General features: G+C 51.8%; 9 protein-coding genes across 9 annotated transcripts; 4 read left to right on the plus strand and 5 right to left on the minus strand.

Moving 5' to 3' along the window:
* The first annotated feature begins 479 nt into the window (after positions 1-479).
* Positions 480-1823, plus strand: COCSADRAFT_241714 (uncharacterized protein). Its single transcript, XM_007705529.1, has 4 exons — positions 480-933; positions 1097-1174; positions 1223-1513; positions 1574-1823. Exons 1-4 carry the CDS (start codon positions 762-764, stop codon positions 1729-1731), a joined length of 699 nt encoding a protein of 232 aa, XP_007703719.1. The 5' UTR covers positions 480-761; the 3' UTR covers positions 1732-1823.
* A 91-nt stretch (positions 1824-1914) lies between these two features.
* On the minus strand, positions 1915-2976 carry COCSADRAFT_98535 (uncharacterized protein; the record flags this gene model as incomplete). Its single annotated transcript, XM_007705530.1, has 2 exons — positions 1915-2424; positions 2476-2976. 2 exons carry the CDS (start codon positions 2974-2976, stop codon positions 1915-1917), a joined length of 1011 nt encoding a protein of 336 aa, XP_007703720.1.
* Positions 2977-3311: 335 nt separating this feature from the next.
* Positions 3312-5653, minus strand: COCSADRAFT_184175 (uncharacterized protein). Its single transcript, XM_007705531.1, has 4 exons — positions 5013-5653; positions 4637-4950; positions 4293-4580; positions 3312-4244 (listed from the first exon to the last, which is right to left on the minus strand). The coding sequence occupies exons 1-4, from the start codon at positions 5188-5190 to the stop codon at positions 3549-3551; spliced, it is 1476 nt and encodes a 491-aa protein (XP_007703721.1). The 5' UTR covers positions 5191-5653; the 3' UTR covers positions 3312-3548.
* Positions 5654-6384: 731 nt separating this feature from the next.
* On the minus strand, positions 6385-7783 carry COCSADRAFT_202626 (uncharacterized protein). Its single transcript, XM_007705532.1, has 2 exons — positions 7301-7783; positions 6385-7241 (listed from the first exon to the last, which is right to left on the minus strand). The coding sequence occupies exons 1-2, from the start codon at positions 7540-7542 to the stop codon at positions 6647-6649; spliced, it is 837 nt and encodes a 278-aa protein (XP_007703722.1). The 5' UTR covers positions 7543-7783; the 3' UTR covers positions 6385-6646.
* Positions 7784-9687: 1904 nt separating this feature from the next.
* On the minus strand, positions 9688-11848 carry COCSADRAFT_241755 (uncharacterized protein). Its single transcript, XM_007705533.1, has 12 exons — positions 11725-11848; positions 11647-11664; positions 11574-11586; positions 11445-11460; positions 11384-11394; positions 11266-11336; positions 11048-11133; positions 10911-11001; positions 10728-10857; positions 10618-10674; positions 10519-10567; positions 9688-10459 (listed from the first exon to the last, which is right to left on the minus strand). The coding sequence occupies exons 1-12, from the start codon at positions 11752-11754 to the stop codon at positions 10075-10077; spliced, it is 957 nt and encodes a 318-aa protein (XP_007703723.1). The 5' UTR covers positions 11755-11848; the 3' UTR covers positions 9688-10074.
* Positions 11849-13325: 1477 nt separating this feature from the next.
* COCSADRAFT_345599 (uncharacterized protein) lies at positions 13326-14403 on the plus strand. The gene has a single exon (XM_007705534.1). The coding sequence runs from the start codon at positions 13367-13369 to the stop codon at positions 14225-14227; it is 861 nt and encodes a 286-aa protein (XP_007703724.1). The 5' UTR covers positions 13326-13366; the 3' UTR covers positions 14228-14403.
* Positions 14404-15045: 642 nt separating this feature from the next.
* COCSADRAFT_241827 (uncharacterized protein) lies at positions 15046-15744 on the plus strand. Its single transcript, XM_007705535.1, has 2 exons — positions 15046-15559; positions 15684-15744. The coding sequence occupies exons 1-2, from the start codon at positions 15309-15311 to the stop codon at positions 15736-15738; spliced, it is 306 nt and encodes a 101-aa protein (XP_007703725.1). The 5' UTR covers positions 15046-15308; the 3' UTR covers positions 15739-15744.
* A 449-nt stretch (positions 15745-16193) lies between these two features.
* On the minus strand, positions 16194-18280 carry COCSADRAFT_39990 (uncharacterized protein). The gene is made up of 6 exons (XM_007705394.1): positions 18075-18280; positions 17765-17963; positions 17618-17699; positions 17432-17569; positions 16916-17383; positions 16194-16863 (listed from the first exon to the last, which is right to left on the minus strand). The coding sequence occupies exons 1-6, from the start codon at positions 18081-18083 to the stop codon at positions 16632-16634; spliced, it is 1128 nt and encodes a 375-aa protein (XP_007703584.1). The 5' UTR covers positions 18084-18280; the 3' UTR covers positions 16194-16631.
* A 763-nt stretch (positions 18281-19043) lies between these two features.
* Positions 19044-20321, plus strand: COCSADRAFT_29589 (uncharacterized protein; the record flags this gene model as incomplete). Its single annotated transcript, XM_007705367.1, has 3 exons — positions 19044-19152; positions 19203-19241; positions 19291-20321. 3 exons carry the CDS (start codon positions 19044-19046, stop codon positions 20319-20321), a joined length of 1179 nt encoding a protein of 392 aa, XP_007703557.1.
* Positions 20322-20522: the final 201 nt, after the last annotated feature.

Here is a 20522-nt window from a genome sequence, read left to right on the forward strand (position 1 = left end):
CTACTCTGCCTGTTTCAGTATAGTCTCTAAAGACGTCGAGTAGCTCTAGTAGCTTATTTTGAGCTACGTGGGAATCTGCCATTATAGAGGCCTGGAGTATAAGGTCTCTAGCCCACTGAATTGCTTGTTGCGCGTTCTTAGCTGTTGGCTTTTGATTGCTTTGGCTTAGGAATAGGTTTCGGGCTGGCTGGGATATTTCTGGTGAGAAGTTGGCTTGCCGTTTGTTTGGTGGTAGTATTGGCAGCTCAAATAAGCTAGCTTGGCTGGCTGGTTGGGTGGGCGTGGCTGGTGGGGACTCTACGTCCATTTCTCTGTCGATTTGAGCCTCTAGACCTAGGCTTTCCTGTCTATTTTCTTGAGTATTAACTCGTATAGTGTCGCTTTCTGGCGGCATTCTTAGTAAGCTTCTTACTAAGCTCTTTCTTAGTAAGCAGCTAGGTGGTCTGTGTCTTTTTGTTTTCGTGAGTGAAACGTGTTCGAATTAGCTACTTTACCAGCTTCTAGCTCTGTAGCGCGTAGACTGCACGACTTGGCACTAGTTTTAATCGATTTCTTAGGATGGATTTGTATATATTTGACTAAAATTACACCTATTCTAGAAAACTCGAAGTTGGTGTCGGGCATGACCTGCCATCTGTAGCTACCTCCAAAAGGTGACCTTCCACACGTCACCACCCATCCCAAATTGTCTTACTTCACGACAGAAGCGCAGCTACCTCGACAGCAGTATTTCATCAAAACCCGTAATTTCAACGTAAGACATGGCTTCTTCTGATGCACCTTCAGACGCCTCCAGTCCGACGAGCTTACCGACCGCTGCCGAACTGTCAGAGGCGCTCAAGATCGAGGTTTATGATCGCGAAGGGAAAACTCACATTCTAGGAGATCTGGTCAAAGGAAAACAAAGTGTTTTGATATTTACTAGGCATTTCTGTAAGTCCATATGCGTATGCATAATGTTGTAAAAGCAATGTTTGGATCGCGCCACAGCCCCACTGGACCCGTTTCCTACGCTTATGGCTTCGCACTATTGTTAACAACGCGAGAATAATTATGATTTTGCAAGGTACATAAACACTGATACAAATTTTAAAAGGGTGTCTAAATTGCCAAGCCTATCTCCGATGCATCAGCGAATCAATACCCCCGTCTGACCTTCCCCCTTCTACTCAAAGTACGTCTTACATCCCCAACGTAGAACCAAACTAAAAGATCCGACAAGTCCTGGCAATCGGCTGCGGTTCTTACCAACCCATCGACACATATGCAGTGAAATCAGCATCTGCCTATCCCATCTACACGGATCCTTCGCTCCGTCTACACAACATCTTTGGCTTCAAGTACAACCTAGCTGAGGCCAAAGTCGGCGATGAGCAGAAGGACTACATGCGCGATGCAGGAAGCACTGCATCCAGGATCTGGGGCGGCATCAAGGGTGCAGTGGCTAACATTCAACATGTGAACCAGGTCGGACCCAAGGCGTTAAATGGTGGAGAAGTAATCATTTCCGCAGGTAAGTCAACCGTCCTCCAAAACGATGAAAACCTAAGAAACTTATGCATGGGATTTACAGATGGTAAATGCGAGTACATGTATCGCATGCAAAACACTGTGGATCATACTAATATCTCAGAGTTGGCGCGCCTGATTGGGGTCGAGGCTAAGACCTTGGATCACAGTGAGGAAACGAAGCAGCCTTGTGGCGATGCATGCGCGGTTGAAGCTAAGTAGATATATACGTTAATAGCCTAAAGCAATGAGATTGTGCTTAGGACAAGTGAAAAAGAGCTACCACATTGGGCGATAATTGGTGTATGTAGCGTTATTGCAAATACCTGGTATGTCTTTTGTACTTACAAGACTGTATCTACGCGTGATTTCTATCTGTCTAAGTCCAAGCCTCTAATCTATCGCTCAAAGAGAGCCATTCTTCACATGTCCCTGGACTACTTGTCCCTCTACCAAAAGATTGTTCTTCAACGCATCCAACTCCTTATCACTTAGCCCACACTTCTCCCTCAAATACCTCTCCGCACCCCCGAACACTTCATCTAGCATCTCCAAACTCTTCAACATACTCTCCTTTCTTGCCCCAATCATCCGTAGTGCCGCCTGCCTTCCCTTCTCCAGCACCTCGGGCGGCACTTGAACCTGATCCTGTCCATCCTCGCCCTTTAGACTCCTCGCAATATCTTCGACCGAAAGCTTCGTCCCCTCCATACTCGCCAGCATATACTTCTTAAACCCCGGACTCTGCATCAACCTCCTCACAACCTCCTCACGAATATGTGCAAGCCCCAGCTCAGTAAGTTGGTACTCATCCGCAATCTGCACGCGTGGCACACCAAGAAAGTCGAACAGCAGCCCGAAAAAAATCCCTGTCCGATCTTTCCCCGCCGTACAATGCACCAGTGCCCCAACAACCTTCCCCCCTTCCTCTACAGAAGAAGAAGAAGAAGAAGAAGAAGAAGGCACCGAAATACCCGCAAGATACCTCAGTATCTTGCCAAACGCCGGACCCCCATTTGCCAAAATATCTCGATACGCCTCGACAAACCCCGTAACCGCCTCATCCATGTACTTTGAATACCGCTCTGCCAGTCGCTCAGGCGAATAATCACTCTCTTCAAACACGGGAACCCACGAGCGCGCTACGCCCGCTTGCTCCATTGCCTGCAGCCAACCCGGCCGCACGTCGTTGTCGCCCGAGGCATCTTTGCCGACGATGCCGGCCCAGCCCTTGTCGACTTCGGGTTTGGAGCGGAGATCGAAGACGTGGGATACCCCGAGGGAGTGCACGGTTTTCCAGCCGGCCAAGTCGAGCTTGGAGACTTCAGCGCTGCGGAAGAGGATGTTGGGGCGGACGCTGGAGCCTGAGGTGGTTTGGAGAGAGATGGATGCGTCGCGGAGGTTGTTGATGTTGGGGATGGTGTAGAAGGGGGGGTTGGGGAGGGGCTGAGTGGGTTCCGTGGACATGGTTGGTGAAATGACGTTGGTGTGTTACAGAGGGTTGTCACATGTGTGTATGTGTAGTCCTGAGTGCAGGATGTGTGTAAAGGTGCTACTGATCCAGCATCGAACGGAGTAACGGTTCTTTTTCGAGAATGAAAAGGTCTTTTGGCATAAGTGATGGGTATCAGTGTGTCACAGAGCTACATTGACTAGTAGTACTTTGTAGTCCCAAACATAGTGCGCGTCTAGCGTCCGTCGTTCTTGTCCGAGGTCGGTTTGATAGCCCCACCATCATATCAGAACAAGCCGAGGATGACAGAACAACTTCACTTCATGTTCAGCATAACCAACGCAAATCTGTCACAAATGCATATCAAAATTCTTTTGTACACGTGTATGAGCAAGGCTGGTCATTGCTCGAAAAAAAAGCGATGGTAGAGGAAAAATTCTACACTCGTCTTCTAGTAGGGTATACATATCCAGCGACATGTGCAAAGCCATGCGATCCGACAATAATGGAAACACGGACTCCTCTCACCTCACCACATTACACGCCAAAACGCCATAAAATTTGTCAAAAGAATAACGACTAGAGCTTAGGAAGGCTTATCACAGCCAATGCGACCCAACAGCTCCTTGCGATCACCATGTCCCGGAATGCTGATGCCACTTGCTCGTGCGCTCTCCCTCCTGGCCTGTCGTCGCTGGCTGGCACCATTCATGCGAGCAAACGTCAGAGCGTCAACGCCGACTTCCTCCTCCTTTGGCTGCAGGGAGCTCATGCCCGACTCAGCGCATGTGGTTGCCATGTTAAAAATGGTGTTGGTCTGATCCTCCTCAATCTCCTCATCTTCACCCTCGTCATCTGAACGCAAATCTTCTGCAGCATTTCCCCTGACTACAGTGTACACGATTCTGGAAATGGTTGCAAACCAGATGCAGCAGAATACTTGCAGGGTAAGGAGGAGCGCCAGGAAATAGTATCGAATCTGTGGGTTCCAGCAAATGGGTCCGTTGCGGTCATTGTATGCCTTGAGAAGGTTTCCCCAGTGGTTATTGCCTCCAAGAGCTTCAAATTGCGAGGTGTTTGATATGGGAACAAACGAGGTTTGTTTTGACGTGGAGTCAGCGAGGTAGCAGCCGGGTTCCATGTCGAGGGGTGCATAAACGTAGATGGACCAGCAGACCATCATGTAAAGGACGTGGCGGGTGACTATCCAGGAGATAACAAAGAGTCCGAAAACATAATCACATGCATTCGTGTAGCCCATGTACTTAAGAAGCTTGGCAGTCTGCAATGATTAGTCACGAAATCGCTTGCTCGAGGAGGATCGTCTTACTGGCAATACAATGTCGACAAAGTCCATGATTGTAAGAATTACGATGCCGACACGCATGTGGAAGTATCCGTACGACAGAGCCATGAGAGCGGTCGTGAATAAATGGTGAGACAGCATCTGCGCGTAGTCCTTGCGCTTTTCCTCAATGTTGACGACAAGAATCTGCTGGATCCAGAAACCCCATTGGACGAGGTAGTACCATTTGAAGAGGCCGTCAGCCTCTCGGAAGGGCCAACCTTCCCAGATGCCGTGTAGGTTGAGCCAGAACTCGGAGTGATACATGATGTACTGTTGTCTTGTTAGCACCCCTGATCCGCCATACCTCTGCCGTAGAGTAAACATACCATTCCGAGAGACCAAGAACAGGTATAGTAGACAATTAACCAAGCCTGTTCCTTGAATCGACTGAGTCCCTTTTTTGTCCTAATGCCCCCAAGCCTAGCCAGTGGATTCAACATATACTCCATAACGGCGACTCTGAGTCCGGTGAAAATGATGGTCCACAGGAAGACAAAGGGGAGGTCGTCGGTTCCACATCCATACATACCAGTTTCGGAGTTATAGTAGGACATGTGGAAAAACTTGTTGGTCCGGCTTCGGGCGCGGGGAAAGAAAAAATGTGTTAAGGTGAGGAGAGTGAGGAGGTTGACAGATATGCCTGGTCCAAGTTAGCTTTGAAAGGGGCCGCAGGAGTGTTGAGATGCTGGGGAAGAGACATACCAATCTGATGGTCGGAGATGAGCGTGCATAGTGTGGCCAGGAGCCCCTCATCGTCGGCCTTCTTTGGCTGCATCTTTCGCTTCTTGGGCGCCGTGGGTGCTTTCTCGGCTTGGATATTTGCTGTGTGCGACTTTTGTGGCGTACCGATGGCAGGTGGCATGGTGGCTTTGGCCGCCATGCTGGGCTCCCTTTTGGGGGGGAGGGCGGTGTCTCTAAACGTGGGAAAGAACTGGGGCGATGAGGAAAAGAGTTTGGTAAGGATTTATTATAGCGAAAAGCGAATTAATGGCGTGCGATTGGTGTGGAAGTGGATGGTCTGGCGGAAGCGGTTGGGGTGCCGTCCCAGTTCCCTTGTTGCGAGACAGCGAATGTGCTGTACCAGAAGCAACGGGCGTGGGGACCGGTCTAAGGAACTGGATGCTGGGTAGTGAGCGTGGTGAGGGCAGTGGGGGTGTATCTCAGCAACCAGCAGCCATTGGGATGCACAATGGCAAAGAGACGGACGGCAGAGGCAGGGAGAAGTGTTTGCGGGGGGCAGAGTCGCAGACCAGAAACAATTGACGGGGGGAGCGGTGTGGTGCGCCCAAGCAGAGATATTCAGGGTTTAGACGTGAAAGCGGGCAAGCGCCAATCAACAGTCAATCTCCCCGACAAGCTGTGCAGTGTGCGCGCGGGCGGCCAAGGAGTCCGAGACGGGCGCTCCACTTGTGTTGTAGAGATATGCAGCCAGCGACCAATTGCCCCTGGAGGATTGGACTGTGGGCTGTGGACAGGTGTCGCGGGAGCTAACAGTGCTCTGTTAGCTGCGTTCTGGAGCCCGCCGTGCCTGCTACTTGTGATTTTCGCGTAACTTTGGACTTCGCGTAACTTTGGTACCGGGGCGCCAGGAGCCGGCAAAGTAGGTGGTAATACACATGCATGCAAGTAAGTACAGACATGCGAATCTATCGAGGTATGTGATATGTATCCAGGTAGGCACTTGAGCTCAACTCACCTCGCGCTCCGTCGCTGGGCCAAGGGGAGGCGAGTGGCCCGGCGCGCCATCTCGTCCTGGACGTGGCGTGGGAGCGGAGGCCCCTGCGGCAATGGGAAATCATGGGCGTCGATTTGTGGTGGACGGAGTGCCAGCGAATGTGGACACGCCAAGTCCTCGACCTGCAAAAGCTTCGTCGGCGGAACAACCGAGGGTTCCTGTTACGCCTCTGCTGGCCAATCACAGGCCCACGCATTCAAACTGCCCCGTAGACGACTACCCCGCCATGGTCTGATGTATCCTCACATAGAACCATGTCGTATGCAATGGTCCAGTATTGACCGCGCCGGGCGTCATGTCAACGACCAGCCCAATCGAGTCATTGCCATTGCCCCATGGCGCACGATGCACGACAGTGCCGCCTGTAGAGTAGCCGTTCACCACAAATGTGTACATACATGCTTGCATATACCCACTGGAACCAGATCACTTTGCCTAATCACTGTATCAATATTACACCAGCTACGTGTATACACTGTGCCTAGAACATGCAAACAACCCCGCAGTCTGGACAACCTAGACGATTTCCATGGCGCCCCAAGCGCTCCTTCCAACATGATATCCCCCTCCATCATGCACCCCTCACCATTCCACGCCTAGTCTAGTTCTGATTCTGCGAGTTGAGAATCCTTAGAATCGCGAGGAAGAGGTTGATAATGTCGAGGTAGAGCGAGATAGCCGCAGCGATTTCCTCCTCGACATGGTAGTGGCGCATAATCAACTGCGTGTCGACCAGGATGTAGCCCGAAAAGATTAGCGCGCAGATGATGCCATAGCCCAGGTCCACAGTCGAGTTGTACGGGAAAAAGGCCGACATGAAGCCAAAGAGCACCACTACCCACAGTGCTCCAAAAAGATACGGCACCCAGCTTGTAAAGTCGTACTTGGACTGGCATGCAAACAGGCTTAGTGCGATAAAGATGCCCAGCGTAAAGAACACGGCCTGCAGCACAATCTTGGACTCAGTAAACGACACAATGACCGAGATCATGTATGCCTCCATGGCAGTGAAACCGGCGAGGAACATGAGGTTCGTGGGGTATGATTTGCGTTTCCAATAGGTAAGTCCCAGGAAGGCGAAGGAGCCAAACATCGACACCCACAACGGCCACGAGTGTGTTTGAATCCAGGTTCTGTATGTCACCGATGTCATGGACACGAAGCTTACAGCGGCCGTGGCGAGGAGTTGGACAGTCCTGTATGCCGTCAGTATACATGCGACACATGTGTTTCGGGGGCCTAAGGCAGTGCTTACAAGATGGCATACACCTTTCGAATAAACGCCATTCGAATATCCAGCGTCGCCTCTGCCACTACTCCACCAAACTTGAAGTCGTCTGGCAGGTTGTCATCCTCGCTGCGCGGAACTCCATGCAGAAGCGCTTCCTGGGGTTCCGTGGCCTGGTAGCTGGGTGGCGCTTGCGAGTAGGAGGGCGCGGGCGCAGTCTCGTCGAACGAGTCGCGCTGCGGCACGTTCTGGTATTTGGGTCCGGCCATGGTGATTTCACTTGTCGCCGCTCGAGATGGGTTTGCGATACAGAAGCGCAAGATCGACGTGTAGGTTGAGATGGTAGGTATGAGGGATGGGGTGAGACGCGGTAGCGCGGGCTATGCTGCCTTGATGAGGTCACACAGACGCGCAGCTCTGCTTCACGTGCCACCCATTCCCGAATCTGCCTCGACGTTCCATCTTCTTCCACCCCTCACCCATTGTCAAATCCCCAGGCCAGAGCACGTCAAACCACCTCAGGTCTACAGTAACATGGTGATATGGACATGCCTGACTATGTACTATGTCGCCCGATGCCAAGACGTCTGCAAAGGCCATGTCACCTGGGACTTTACGCTCAGGCTTGGCTGTTCCATGCTTGCTCGATCACCAAGTCTCTTTTACTGCCCCGCTAACAGCGTGCATCAGAACCACAAGTGTGTATCATGAGCATCCGTTCCGAAGTCAAGAAGGCAATATGTCGGAATAGGCTAGTTGCATACTTTGAATTGGTGCACCGGATCCCAAAAAAGGCATGGACTTATTGATGCAGCTCACCCTACAAGGCTGAAATATGTATACCTGCAAAACATGCCGAATCGGAGATTCTGCTAGCCATCTTGAGTATGATGTCGGCAACTGATGGAAACTACTGCTAGTAATACTTGTCCCCCACGATTGGACTCCCGACTGACCAAAATGTCTCATGTCCACATCACCGGTAATGACGTCAACCTGTGATCTGGACTAACCTGAGACGGCACCCCTTTGCCACAGCTACTACCACGTACGGTCACCATCTAGACCCACATGAGCGTCGATAAAACTTGAAAGCATCTATGCATGGTTCATGAGGATCAAGTGGGCTGGGGAGAGAATGAGCATCTGACTACTCTTTTCTCTATTGTGCGGCGACCCTTTTCTAGCTTCCCCACACACCCAACAATGGCATGATGCCAATAGCAGCGGGACGTTAGCGCAAATCGGTGTCGTCACTGAATGCCTCGTTTTGGGGAGATGAGTCCTAGAAGAGGTTACGTCCTACACAGTTTGTGTACATGCTGAGAAAGGTAATAAATAAACCAAACGCCAAAACCTCGATACGCAAGACCTCATCTTCCAACTTGTGCAGAGCTGCTCAAACAAGCCCCTTACCAAATCTCTGTCATAAGGGCTACCCATTTGTATAATTTACACCCCTATTTCTTTCACCCTCAACCCCCACAATACCCTGCATACCCTCACTCAACGCACAGACAAAGCAAAATCACCCCACGCTCACAAGTAACCGCCACCCTCAGCACGTCCCTGCCTCTCCTTCCTGACAAAACCACCGTATTCACTCACTCAACCCACTCCCCACAGGCAAGAAAAAAGGGCAATTGCGTACACCCTCAATCGGCCCTACACCCATGTCGCGCGTCCCCCCCCCCCTGTTCCTCCGACTTGACGACTCGACTCGACTCGATTCAAGCCCACCCCCCATCAAGGGATCAGAATAAATTTTTCTCCAGTCTTTTCATCATCTTCGTGTTATGCGTAATGAAGTCAAGGTGCGCCTCATGACTTGCATATGAATACCACCCCCGTCCAACCAGTCACGTTAGAAGTGTGTGTGTGGGGGGGGGCATGCGTAGAACATGTGCTTTCGCAGAAAACCCTCACAGGAAAATTAACGAAAACGATGAACCTGGCTCGTATAGGACACGAACTGACGTCAGACTGTTTTTTCCAGGATTCTGATTCTTTTACTTGTACTTGTCTGTGTATTGTAAATGGAGGAGGGGCCGGGTGGGTGGAGTACATGTAATGCACGCAATGCACATATGCATGTATAGCTTGCTCAATGAGACAGATGGTGTGGGAAACAGAAAATATTGTTGAATTGCCTTGCCGATATGCTCGAACGATTAGTTGCTAAATTAAGAAGGAACGAAAAATATTTGGGACAAAGCTTCCAAAGCTGCCATGTTGGAAACCCGCTTTGGTTTGTGCTCATTACGCATACTGATACCCTTGTCGTATATTCCATACTAACTACATCATGGCAATAACACACCCTCCAATTAAAAAAAACTCTCAACATATGTGGTACGTATATAGTCAGCACAAAAGCATATTGCAACCTCCACGACAACAACAAGGTCTAGCCAGACTGACGAGAAATTAAACTTTTATTTCATTGCTTTGTGCTTGATTGATTGATCCATTACCCCTTTTCCAGGTTTTCCCAGGCAATATGAACTTTTTTGGCCCTGCCACACTGTAATCATACCCTGAATATCCATGTCATAACGCCAAAATACCTCCACCCAAGTCCCAGAAATTATGTATTGTTCGTACACGTGTCGTGTGCATCCTTTTTGCTTTGCAAATACCCAGAATAAAGTGAAAGATAGATGAAAACAAGATAACCAAAGCTATTCTTGGACTCACTGGGCCTATGTGTTTTATTTCCTGGCCGAGGAAAAAAGTTTTTAAAAAAAATTACCAAGTTGTAGCCGCCCAAAGATTGTTCAAGTAATACAAAGCTTGAATGATTATGATGTACCAGACCCGCTGGGCTTTAAGACAGCAGCTGGTGGCTGTTGTAGTGCTGTCGGCGATGACTCCGGTGATGACTCCGGTGATGACTTCGGCGATGTCCCTGGCGATGTTGCCGTTGCGTCGTTCGGTGTGGCTTGCATATGCTCATGTTGACTTGTAGTCGTCTTCTCGGTGCATGTGCTCGCCGATCGCTTCTCGGTGCCAGCTTCGACATCGACAAAAGTTTCGGAGGATTCGCTCGCGAATAGCTTCTTGCTCGGGTTCTCGGCGATGTATTCGTCATACGTCTTTCCAGCCTTCTTGGCTTCGGCGCGTACATGGCGAACGCGCCAGAGCCAGATGGCTTGCGAAGCAAAGATACCGGTTTCAAGTAGCATGCTAAACGGTGTTAGTGAATGAAGTGGATGATTGTGACACTAGAGACACGGAAGACATACCAGGAGATGTAGAGACTTCCACCGAGGACATCGAACCATTGTTGTGCAACTATTTCCTTTGTTAGCCACGTTGTTCTGGAGAAACTGGGGTGAACATACTAAGAGCCATGAGCGAGAAGAAGGCACCAGCATAGTCGATGGTGAGAAACCAAAAGTCTAGGAACGTCAGCCACAATATCTTCCTCGGGGTAGGCTAGCCGCTTCCATACCGATTCCAATGACTCTTCCATCGCGCTTTGCAAGTTCGAAGAAAGGGGGGATCAGGCCGGCGACCTGGATGATGGTTGCTAAGATGGCCATGAGCATCATGGGCCATTCGACGCCTCGGCTATAGGGGCCCTGAAAACACTTGGTCAGTTGGGAACAACAAGAAGCAGCTTGCGGTTGCTTACACGCAGAGTGAGGATAAGAATCAGCTCCATAAGCCCAAAGCTGGCGGCTAGGGCAATGGTCGCAAGGGTGGCTGTCCACACCCGCCATTTGCTATCAAATATTAGTCATTGTTGTTTGTTCTGGGGAATAGACTGACTTGTGGTAGTAGAGTGTCTGGCCCCAAGAAATGAGCGTGAGACTGGCGAATGCTTGGGGTTGAAATTTGAGCGCAAAGTTGAAGTTCTAGTAAGTCATGTCAGCAGACGCCAAGCGTTGGTGGCTGCAGCCGTACCTGAACAATGGCGTATACACCAAATGGGACGCCACCTGCAATGGTTAGTATCAAGCCTGCATATCGGTAGCCAGTAAGCTTACATATCGACCAGAGAATGAGCATGGATCCTGGCAGACCCTCTGTGCTCTTTCGTCGCCAGTTGTGCCATATTCTGGGCTGTGTTAGTTGGTGCTGAGTTGGTGGCATTGTGATGCTTACTGTGGGATAATCTGTTGGTTGTTAGTTGCTGCCATTGTCAAAAGCTTCATTGGTTACATACCTGTACACACCAACAACTACAGTCAAGAAAACCATGTTAGCAAAAGTCGGTCAAAAATTGGATTGCATGATGTGCATACACTAGCATCAAGTCAGCATAGTCGCAAGATGGCTACAGCAGTTCACTCACCAGTTCCGATTGTCTATTTGCAGACAAGAAAGGTTAGTATCATGACTCAAGCGTGGTGGAGCAGATGACCTACCCCGAGTACATTCGCAGCCTAGCGTTGCCGTGTTAGTATATGGAGCACGCGACATGTAAGTAGTACAAGATGACCTACGGGAGGAATGGATACTTGAGGTCGGTCCATGGTGTCGTGTGAGAGATGTGACTAGATGTGTAGAAGCGAGGGAGGGAGCGTGGGAGTGAATGAGTGAGTTGCGGAGGGCAGTATCGAAGAGAAGGGAAGGCAAGGTCAAGGCGGGTATATAATGGAAAAGTACAGGCAAGAGTGGATGGGATTCGGGGAAGGAGCGAGGGTGGCGCTGGGGGGCTCGCGTCAGAATAAGCCGTTGGATGAGGATGGGGGAGTGAAGTGATTCGATGTGGATGCAAAGGAGGAGAAGAAGGAAGCTTTACGACATGGCCAATGAAGGGTGGCAATGGCAGGAGGTTTGTAGAGAAAAGAAGGAGGGCGGCGAGGCAGCATCCAGTAAGGACGTGGTGGTACCTGCCCACAGCTGCCTGGTGCAGGCAAACATGTTGCGTTGATGACGAACATGTCCGAGGTTCCATTTTACTAGCTCTGCCGCCGCAGTCGCGTTGGAGAACAGTCAAGCGGTCGTGCCTGTGCGTTGGGTAGTAGAGGCATTTAGCAGGCCCCGAAGGCAGCTAGGGAACAATCAGCATTCGGGGAAGAGGGATCCCTGCTTCCGTCACTGTCCATGGCGTTGAGGAAGCGTTGCAGCTCGGTACGAGATGAGTGGCTGTGTACTAGTGGGCAGGCGTGCAGGGGGCGTGGGCTTAACCTCCTCCCCCACCGATCTGCAACCCGATTGGCGAGTCTAGACTTATCTGTGACTTGAGTGTTTTTTTATCGGGCCTGGCAAACGGGGCCGTTCATCTCGATGCGGCACTGGCTAAGTGTGTGTGTAATATGTACGCATACGTATGTGTGTATGCATGCAGATGCTCTGGGGAATGCTCTAACCACCAGGTGTCGAGCAGCCCTCTGTCGGCGGATGGGACCCTGCATCGGAGCGGCCTTGGGGGAGAATGGAGACGGGCAGGCGGGCTAGCCAGAGCCTAGGCAGGCCAATTGCCCGCACACGGGACGGAGCATGCAAAGTTAAAGCTGCGTATGTGTGTGTGTGTTTGCACTTGATGATATCGTCCCGGCTCTCGCGCGGCCGCACTCGACAAAGGCGACAGGTGGCGTTCCCCACCCGAGCTGCACATGCGCATCGTTCTCAGTTGGCGGCCGGGCAATCCGGTGAGGGCACTGAGCAGAGCAGCTGGCTCTGAAAAGTTCGAGGGTGGGGAGCTGACGTGCGGTAGCCAGTGTGGACATGGACAGTGTGGACGCTGGACGCTGAACGCTGGACGGGTGGCAGATGGTTCAGCTTGAGCTGGCGCTCCCGAACCACGCGGGTGGGACTCGTGCTGCATAACATGGCTGTGAAGGCGATTTGGCCACAGACTGCAACGTCCAGTGGCCTGCCAGAGAGCGCCTAGATACATGTCGCTAGCAGGAGGCTCTGCTTTCCCCATCCGAGCGTATGCCTGTCTAGTCTTCGGTTCCTGGCAACGCTCCCCCTCGCCCCCAGGCCCGCACCAGCCGGGCGTGCAGGTCAAAGGCCGAGGTTACGTACGTGTGCATAACCCAGTGCCGTCTGAATGGCTGATGCACGCGCAGACGCACATATATGCACACGCACCTCTACTTACACACGCCCCAAACCCATGTGTACATATCTATCGAAATGCAGATGCAGATGCAGCACAAAAACCAATGCCCACCCGTTGTACACATGTATGTGCACGTACCCAGTTTACATAGCTGTGTATGTAACCAAGTGCAAGTCCACTTCACTTATGCTGCCCATGCACATGATGCCGACGACGACTCGCTAGCCCCCCGCTGGACCACCACACGACCACTTCGGTCCCAGATACAGATTGCACTCGACAAAACCAGACGGCTCGCCAAGAGGCCACAGCCGTGCGTACCGTCGCCAGCCATATTAATCCTCGCAGGCGCGCACGGCGCGGCTACCCTGATAATTCACGCCTTCTTCCGCACCCGGATCACGTCGTCCAAGTGGGCCCGTTGGGAAAAGGTGGGGCCAGGGCATGCGTCATGCAACACCGTGAGCGAACTAGACGCCCTGCCGATCTACGAACCTAGGTTCCTCGCTTCATCGCCTATGTACACACTATGTACCCTCCTAGCTACTGTGTGTACTACATGCCCCATCACCCATCTTTTATGCACTCCCACCCCGACACCCGTCCAGACCGAGTCTTCTGCACCCTGGCCCACCCACGCCTTGACGTGTATACAGCTAGGCTGCACGCTGCCACGTCCACCCACTCTGTCGGCCACAGAGTGGGAATGTGGAACAAAGGATTCGTTCCCATGGGGCCTTCTGCATAAGACACTGCTGCCATCTGCAAAGACTCGCCCACTCAGTCCATTCACATCTTTATTGCCAACCCGGAACCTACTCCTTCATCCCACTCTGCCAATCCCAGCACGGAACAACCACCTTCACCGTCCCCTTGGCCACCCTCTATCAACGTCGGCTCCGTCCCGAGCACAGCCGCTCGGGTATAATCCCTAAGCGACCAAACAGGCCAATGCCATAGAGCCACCACATTGGTCTACGCATATACGGGCCCATCTCAACGGCAATAAGCTCTCTGCTAAGCGCCCCATCTGCCGGCACATGTCGGTATGCCGAATCTGCAACCACACATACTATACATACATACACATACCTACGTAGCTGATAGCGGACCGGGCGTTGGTGTGTGCTGCACTGCGGTGTGAGTGGACCAACTTGCATGCCGAAACGCTCACCGATGCTGCGACTTCACAAATCGCTAGGCCCATATTTCTTTGTATGTCATTGCAACATGGCATTATCAATTTCTTTTGCCCCAGAGACACCTGTGTCTTGAGGCCCAAACCGCCTAATCGCCACCCATCGGCATGCTTCCTATCGACCACGGATACTCGGTTAATCCCACCTCGCTCTTGGAATAGCACGAACCAGGGGCCCCTGTGCCGCCGTCTATCCCATCTGCCATCTCCAATACCCGATCGTCGAGTCCGGGACGGCCTCCAAGTAAACCTGGTCGTCGAGGAATATTGGGCACAATTCCTGGGAGTCTAAGTCGAGGCACCAAAGACATCGGCAGTTGGGGGGCCCTGCATTTGCTGACATGTCCAATCACGTCTGCCCATACTAGACCAGGTCCGAAGTTCAGTAACTGGCGATTTTCGCCCTTGTTATGAGCGTGGCGGTAGACCTACGGACGTTACCAGATAGGGCTACAAGCCCATGTTGCGCTGCAAGCTGGATGCCCAGTGTCATATCATGGCCGGCAGTCTCTATAACAACTATTCAGTGATGCAGAATCAAACGTTACATGGGAATCTGGAGAGTACACCGATAATTACAGTGAGACGGGTCGCTACGTACCGGCATCATGACGTGCAGTACTTCACCGATGCGGAAAACTCGCCTGTGTTGAGCAGGAAGCTGGGCAGCGTGGTCTGTAGCTGACTGCAGCATACTGGCTTCGTGTTTTGCTCGTCATCGCGATCTACCAGCAGCCTCTCGATCAGGTAGCAATGGTCTTGACGGACTACCAGTGCAACCATGTACTCAGCCTGCCATACCCCCTCTTCTTGGTCGCATGGTGGCTGAGAAAGCCCTTGTCGGCACCTCAACAGTCGCCACATGGAGAAGCGGGGTGCAGTCTACATTCTCTCTCTCTATCACTATACACATCTTGTGCCCAAGGTTCAAGCCGAGCCAGCGCTATTCAAGGTACATGGCTTTTCCCTTTGGAGACCTCGGTGGTAACGGTTTTTTAAAGCTCACGTTATACATTACTGTGACCGACGCCTCTACCTGCGCCAGGCTGTGCAAAAGCAAAAAAGGCATGTAAGTCCATGTATGGGTGTACAGATAACACTGTGCTTGGCATGTATGTACACGCTCTCTTTCACAATGAAGGACCGAGGTCTCACACAAATAACCTGGCTTAATCCCTGACCCGTCTATGTAGCTCTGGATGCCGAACAATTTATCCGCGTAGTGCCGCTCGAGGACGGACAATGTGATGCCAAAAAGATCTACATGTAAATTAACAAACATAACCCGAAGCTTGCCGACGGAGTTACGGTATTCGCCGTTTCCAGAGACGAGTGTACATACCAGTTTGGGACAAAGGTTGGACAAAGGTAGTCTAGGGCGGTGAGGAGTATTACGCCGTGAAGAAATGACACCATTTTCCCTTGCGTGCACAAGGTAGCTATTGGGAAAACACGAGTGTCCAGAACATGCAACTGCATTAGGCTCATGCACCGCGCTATAAATGCCTCCTATTCGCCAGACAATGGACTTGTCTACATACAACACACGACTCTCCCATCTGCGTGCTGACTGACTGACTGACGGACGGACTGACTGCGACCTATGCACCACCTAAAAAGCAAAAGAGCTTGCATATGTACACGTATACACACACATACACACACCCCCAGCCACTCGACTCAATACACGCAAAAAAAAGGCACCATCAGCGATCAGAGTGATATTAGAATGTGAATTACTACCTCCTACATGAAGGAACCAAAAGGCGGGGGGAATAAGTATCGAAAAAGGCTAAGTAAACATACGAGAAGCGGTGTCATGTTTGGGGGACCGTGTAGCCGCAGACCACATCCAATGGCAAAAACACTGTCCGTTAAAATAATCAAAGGCCCCCAGACTAAAAGAAGAAGTGAAGTCCGACGTTTCGACCCCGTCCTTTCTCAGTGTCGGCGCATCCCAAGAAAATCCCTCCTCCATTTGCAAAAAAAAAACGCCACCGATGCTGGGTCAGTCAACCGTCTCTTGTGGTCCGTCTCTGGCACTTCTTTTTTTGCCCGTCCAAGCGCGCGGAACGCTGATGCCCAACATCAGAGCTGATGCAAAGGCGGAGCCGGGCGTAACGCATGCCACTTGGACACGCTTAAGCATCGTCCGCGTCGTCATGCGCCATACCACTCTGTTCCCGGTGCATGCGCGCCTCAATCTCTTTCAGTTGGCTCTCGCGTGCCAGGAGCTCCTGTCGCTTCTCGTTGATCTCGCGTTGTACCTTGACTTCAATCTCGCGCAGCTTCTCCTCCTCGCGGCGCAGTTGCTCCTCCTTCAGACGCACTGACTGACTGGCAAGGTCCTCGGGGTTCATTGACGAGTCGTTACTATGCTCTGTTAGCATTCCATTCCAAATCACATCATGGCTCAAAAACTTACGAAGCAGCACCACCCTCAACGCTCTTGCTAAGCTTCTCAGTACGGTAGTTCTCATACAGGAAGTCGTGCGTGATTTCCTTGAGATCAGCGAGATGGCTGTGCAGAAGCGCGCTTCGCACGGCAAGGAAGTCCGAGTGGCGGGGGTTATCCACCTCTACAATACCCCAGGGGTACTGTCGTGCTCGTACCCGTCGACCGTTCACCTCAACAATGTCCTCGGATCCAACAATGGCAAAGGGCATCAAGCCACGGAGCTCGGCGTTCTCCTCAACCGTGTCCTCGTCGTCTTCTTCAACATCGTAAGGGAAGTTGTATACAGGGATGCGGTAGTGCTCAATATCCTCCATGACGAGCTTTTTCGACTCGGCGAGCTCAGCGGGTGTGAGTGAGTCGGCCTTACCGATCACAGGGATGACGTTGCAGCGGGGGGAAAGGCGCTTCATGAGCTCAATGTCGAGTTCACGGAGACTAGGGGTTTGTGTTAGTAGAACCCTAACTCATATGGGGAGCACATACCCATGACCAGTAGGCGTGATGAAGTACAGCAGTACGTGTACACGGTCGTCACGGAAGCGTGGGTTACGCTTGATACGCGACTCTTCGGCGAGAATGCCATCGTACTGTCGCTCAAGGTATCCGACAATCTCTGAGAAACTGCATAGAGGTAAGTCGGTGTTGTAACGGTTGCTGCAAGGTCCTTACCTAGCCTCGTTGTCAATCTGGTCTCCAAATCCAGGGGTGTCGACAATTGTGAGCGAGATGCGGGTACCTTCCTCATCAAGTTCTGGCCATTGTCAGTAGCTGCCTCATGGCGTGATGGCCGTGTCCACCGCCAATAAACAAACTTACCGACAGTGATGGGCTTGATTTTGACGCCCTCCTCAACGTGGGCAGTTGTAGGGTCATCCACCTCCTTGTGTCCAAGCACCTGGTTGCCGCAGAGCGTGTTGACAAAGGTTGTCCGGCCAGTACCTGAGGCACCGCAAACCATCAGGCAGAACTGGATTCCCTTCTTGACATTCTTCTTTCTGCGCGTCTTGTTAAGCGCCTGATGCATTGTTAGTGACTGGAATTGATGACAGGGTCATGTGCAGAGGGCAGGGTAGCGGGCGTGTGCCCGATGGGCGCAGATGTGGTGTCGTGGGGAGGAGCAGCGTACCGAAGACATGATGGGCTGTGAAGGGTTGATGTGGGCTGTCTTGGATGGAGTCGTGTGCACACAATGGAGTCTGCCGGAAGAGGGCGAGAGATTGCGGGCGAGAGAGTACGGAGAGATAGAGGATGAAGACTGTCTGGTGTGTTGGAGCGGTGTCGTCGTGGAAATTTGGGGACATTGGCAGCTACTCCCTGCGCGATGCAAAGGGGCTCGCTAGCGGGAAACACCCTGGTCGGTGTCTCCTTCTTGGCGCAACCACCTGGCCCGACTACTTTGGGAACGATGTGCAACACGAGAAGGTTGTCACTTGTCGTGTATGCTGAAAGATGCAGTGAAACGGCCATATAGGGCGAAAAATGATACTGCTATCTTCGTACTTGTCTCGATACCCGTCTCTCCCTTTGGTTGTGCACTTTGCTGGCTGCTGATAAGGATGCCCTATCGGCCTCGACGCGTGCTGAATCCCGACCTTTGACGAACATGTTGTATACTTGCTTTTGACGGGGACCCGCAAGTCACGGCACTCTACAATGGCATGATGAAACAGTTCCATCATATCTGACGTTTGAGTTATTTGGCTCTCCTAACCGTACAGTAGTATGTATAGGACCCAGGGAGCATTCCGTACACATGTCCTGCGTCCCGCCAGTCACGCTTGCCAGAATCGGCTAGCTCCCGCATTACGGGGAAAGCCAGGCTTATTAGGTGGATGCAGATGACAAGGTGAGCTGTGACCTTGGAGCCCTGGACCCTCGATGTCGTCGTCGCCTACCCACTCTACGCTGTTCATACATATGCTGCCTCAGTCGCTACTGGCAACACTATGGCCTAGCATGTCACGGAGCTCCTTGCACTTGCAGTCTCTGCGCTGATTAAAACATCGACTCCCGCATCCAAGAAGACGCCGCCCGCCCACCCCACCTTGTGTTTGAAACAACGCATAGCCGAGTTACTCTATACCGACGACGGACCATGAATACCAGACCTATCCTCGACTCGGACACAGGCCCGTTTGTTCTCTCAGCCTCGTTCAACGCCGACTGCTCTCACTTCTCGGTCGCTCTTGAGACGGGATTCCGCGGTATGACGACACTCTTGTCCAAGTTCACCAATACCTACTGACGGTTGCAGTCTTTTCGTCAACAACATGTGAGGAAAGGATAGCAAGAGGTACTTTCAACACGCTTGCACATATGTCCATGTGCTGACATTCCCGCAGAGGTCGGTGGCGGCATCGGCTGCGCAGAGATGCTCGGCAACAAGAGCTACATTGCCCTGGTCGGAGGAGGGAAGCAACCCAAGTATCCCCAGAACAAGGTGCGTCCCGAGGACTCCGACTGGATTTGGGTCGACAAAACTGACATAATCTACAAGGTTCAAATCTGGAATGACAAAACAGAGCGTTTTACCACGTCGGTCGAGTTCAAGACGCCCATCCAGCGTGTGCGCCTGTCGCAGACGCACATGGTCGTTGCGCTGCTGAATTCGGTATGCATATATAAGATGAAAGTACCTCCAGTCAAGACGGCCGAGTATGAGACGGTCAACAATCCGTTTGGGTTATTGGAGCTGGGGTCGAATATTGTCGCGTTCCCCGGTAGAGCCGCTGGACAAGTCAAGATATACGATCTGAACACGGGCAACGTCAGCATCATCCCCGCCCACGAGAGCCCACTACGCGCGATCGGCATAAGCAGAAGTTGTGATCTCATAGCAACCGCCAGTGAGCAGGGCACCATTATACGTCTCTGGTCATTCCCATCCTGCACTAAACTAGCAGAACTTCGCCGCGGCGTCGATCCTGCTGCTGTGTTTTCTCTTGCATTCTCTCCAGACGGCTCGACGCTCGCTGTAACCTCAGACAAATCTACACTGCACATCTACGATCTCAAGACAGCAACCGCCGCGGCGCAAGCCGATCCAGCGCAGCACAAGTACGGCATACTGTCCAAAATTCCGCTTTTACCCCGGCAATTCTCCGACACATATCCCACCGCCACGGCCAAGTTCGAAATGGGAGATGAGCCTACATCTTGGGGCCCACACGGCAAATCTGCTACCCTGAGCGCGGGCATTCCCGGTGTACCCGGCGGTAGGCCTACGAAAGGATTGATTGGTTGGCTGGATGACCAGACTGTACTAGTTCTTGGCGCTGGGCAAGACGCTCGGTGGGAGCGCTTTGTCATGGGGGTTGATGACAAAGGGAAGAAATGTCTTGTTGCGAATGGCTGGAGACGCTACATCGACTAGGAGAAGACGTTACTGCAAGAGGTCTTGAAGCGCTCATCGGGGAACCAGAGGCGGAATCTGGAGATTGGACCGGACGATGATTGGGATATTATGACGCTTACTTGATTTTTCACTGTTGCGATGATTGGTAGAATGAACTTATTGATTCAGGGAAGGCTTTGGTAGCATTAACGGGACATTGATACCCATTTTTAGATTTCA

Source organism: Bipolaris sorokiniana (genome assembly GCF_000338995.1).
Source record: "Bipolaris sorokiniana ND90Pr unplaced genomic scaffold COCSAscaffold_14, whole genome shotgun sequence".
Classification (NCBI taxonomy): domain Eukaryota; kingdom Fungi; phylum Ascomycota; class Dothideomycetes; order Pleosporales; family Pleosporaceae; genus Bipolaris; species Bipolaris sorokiniana.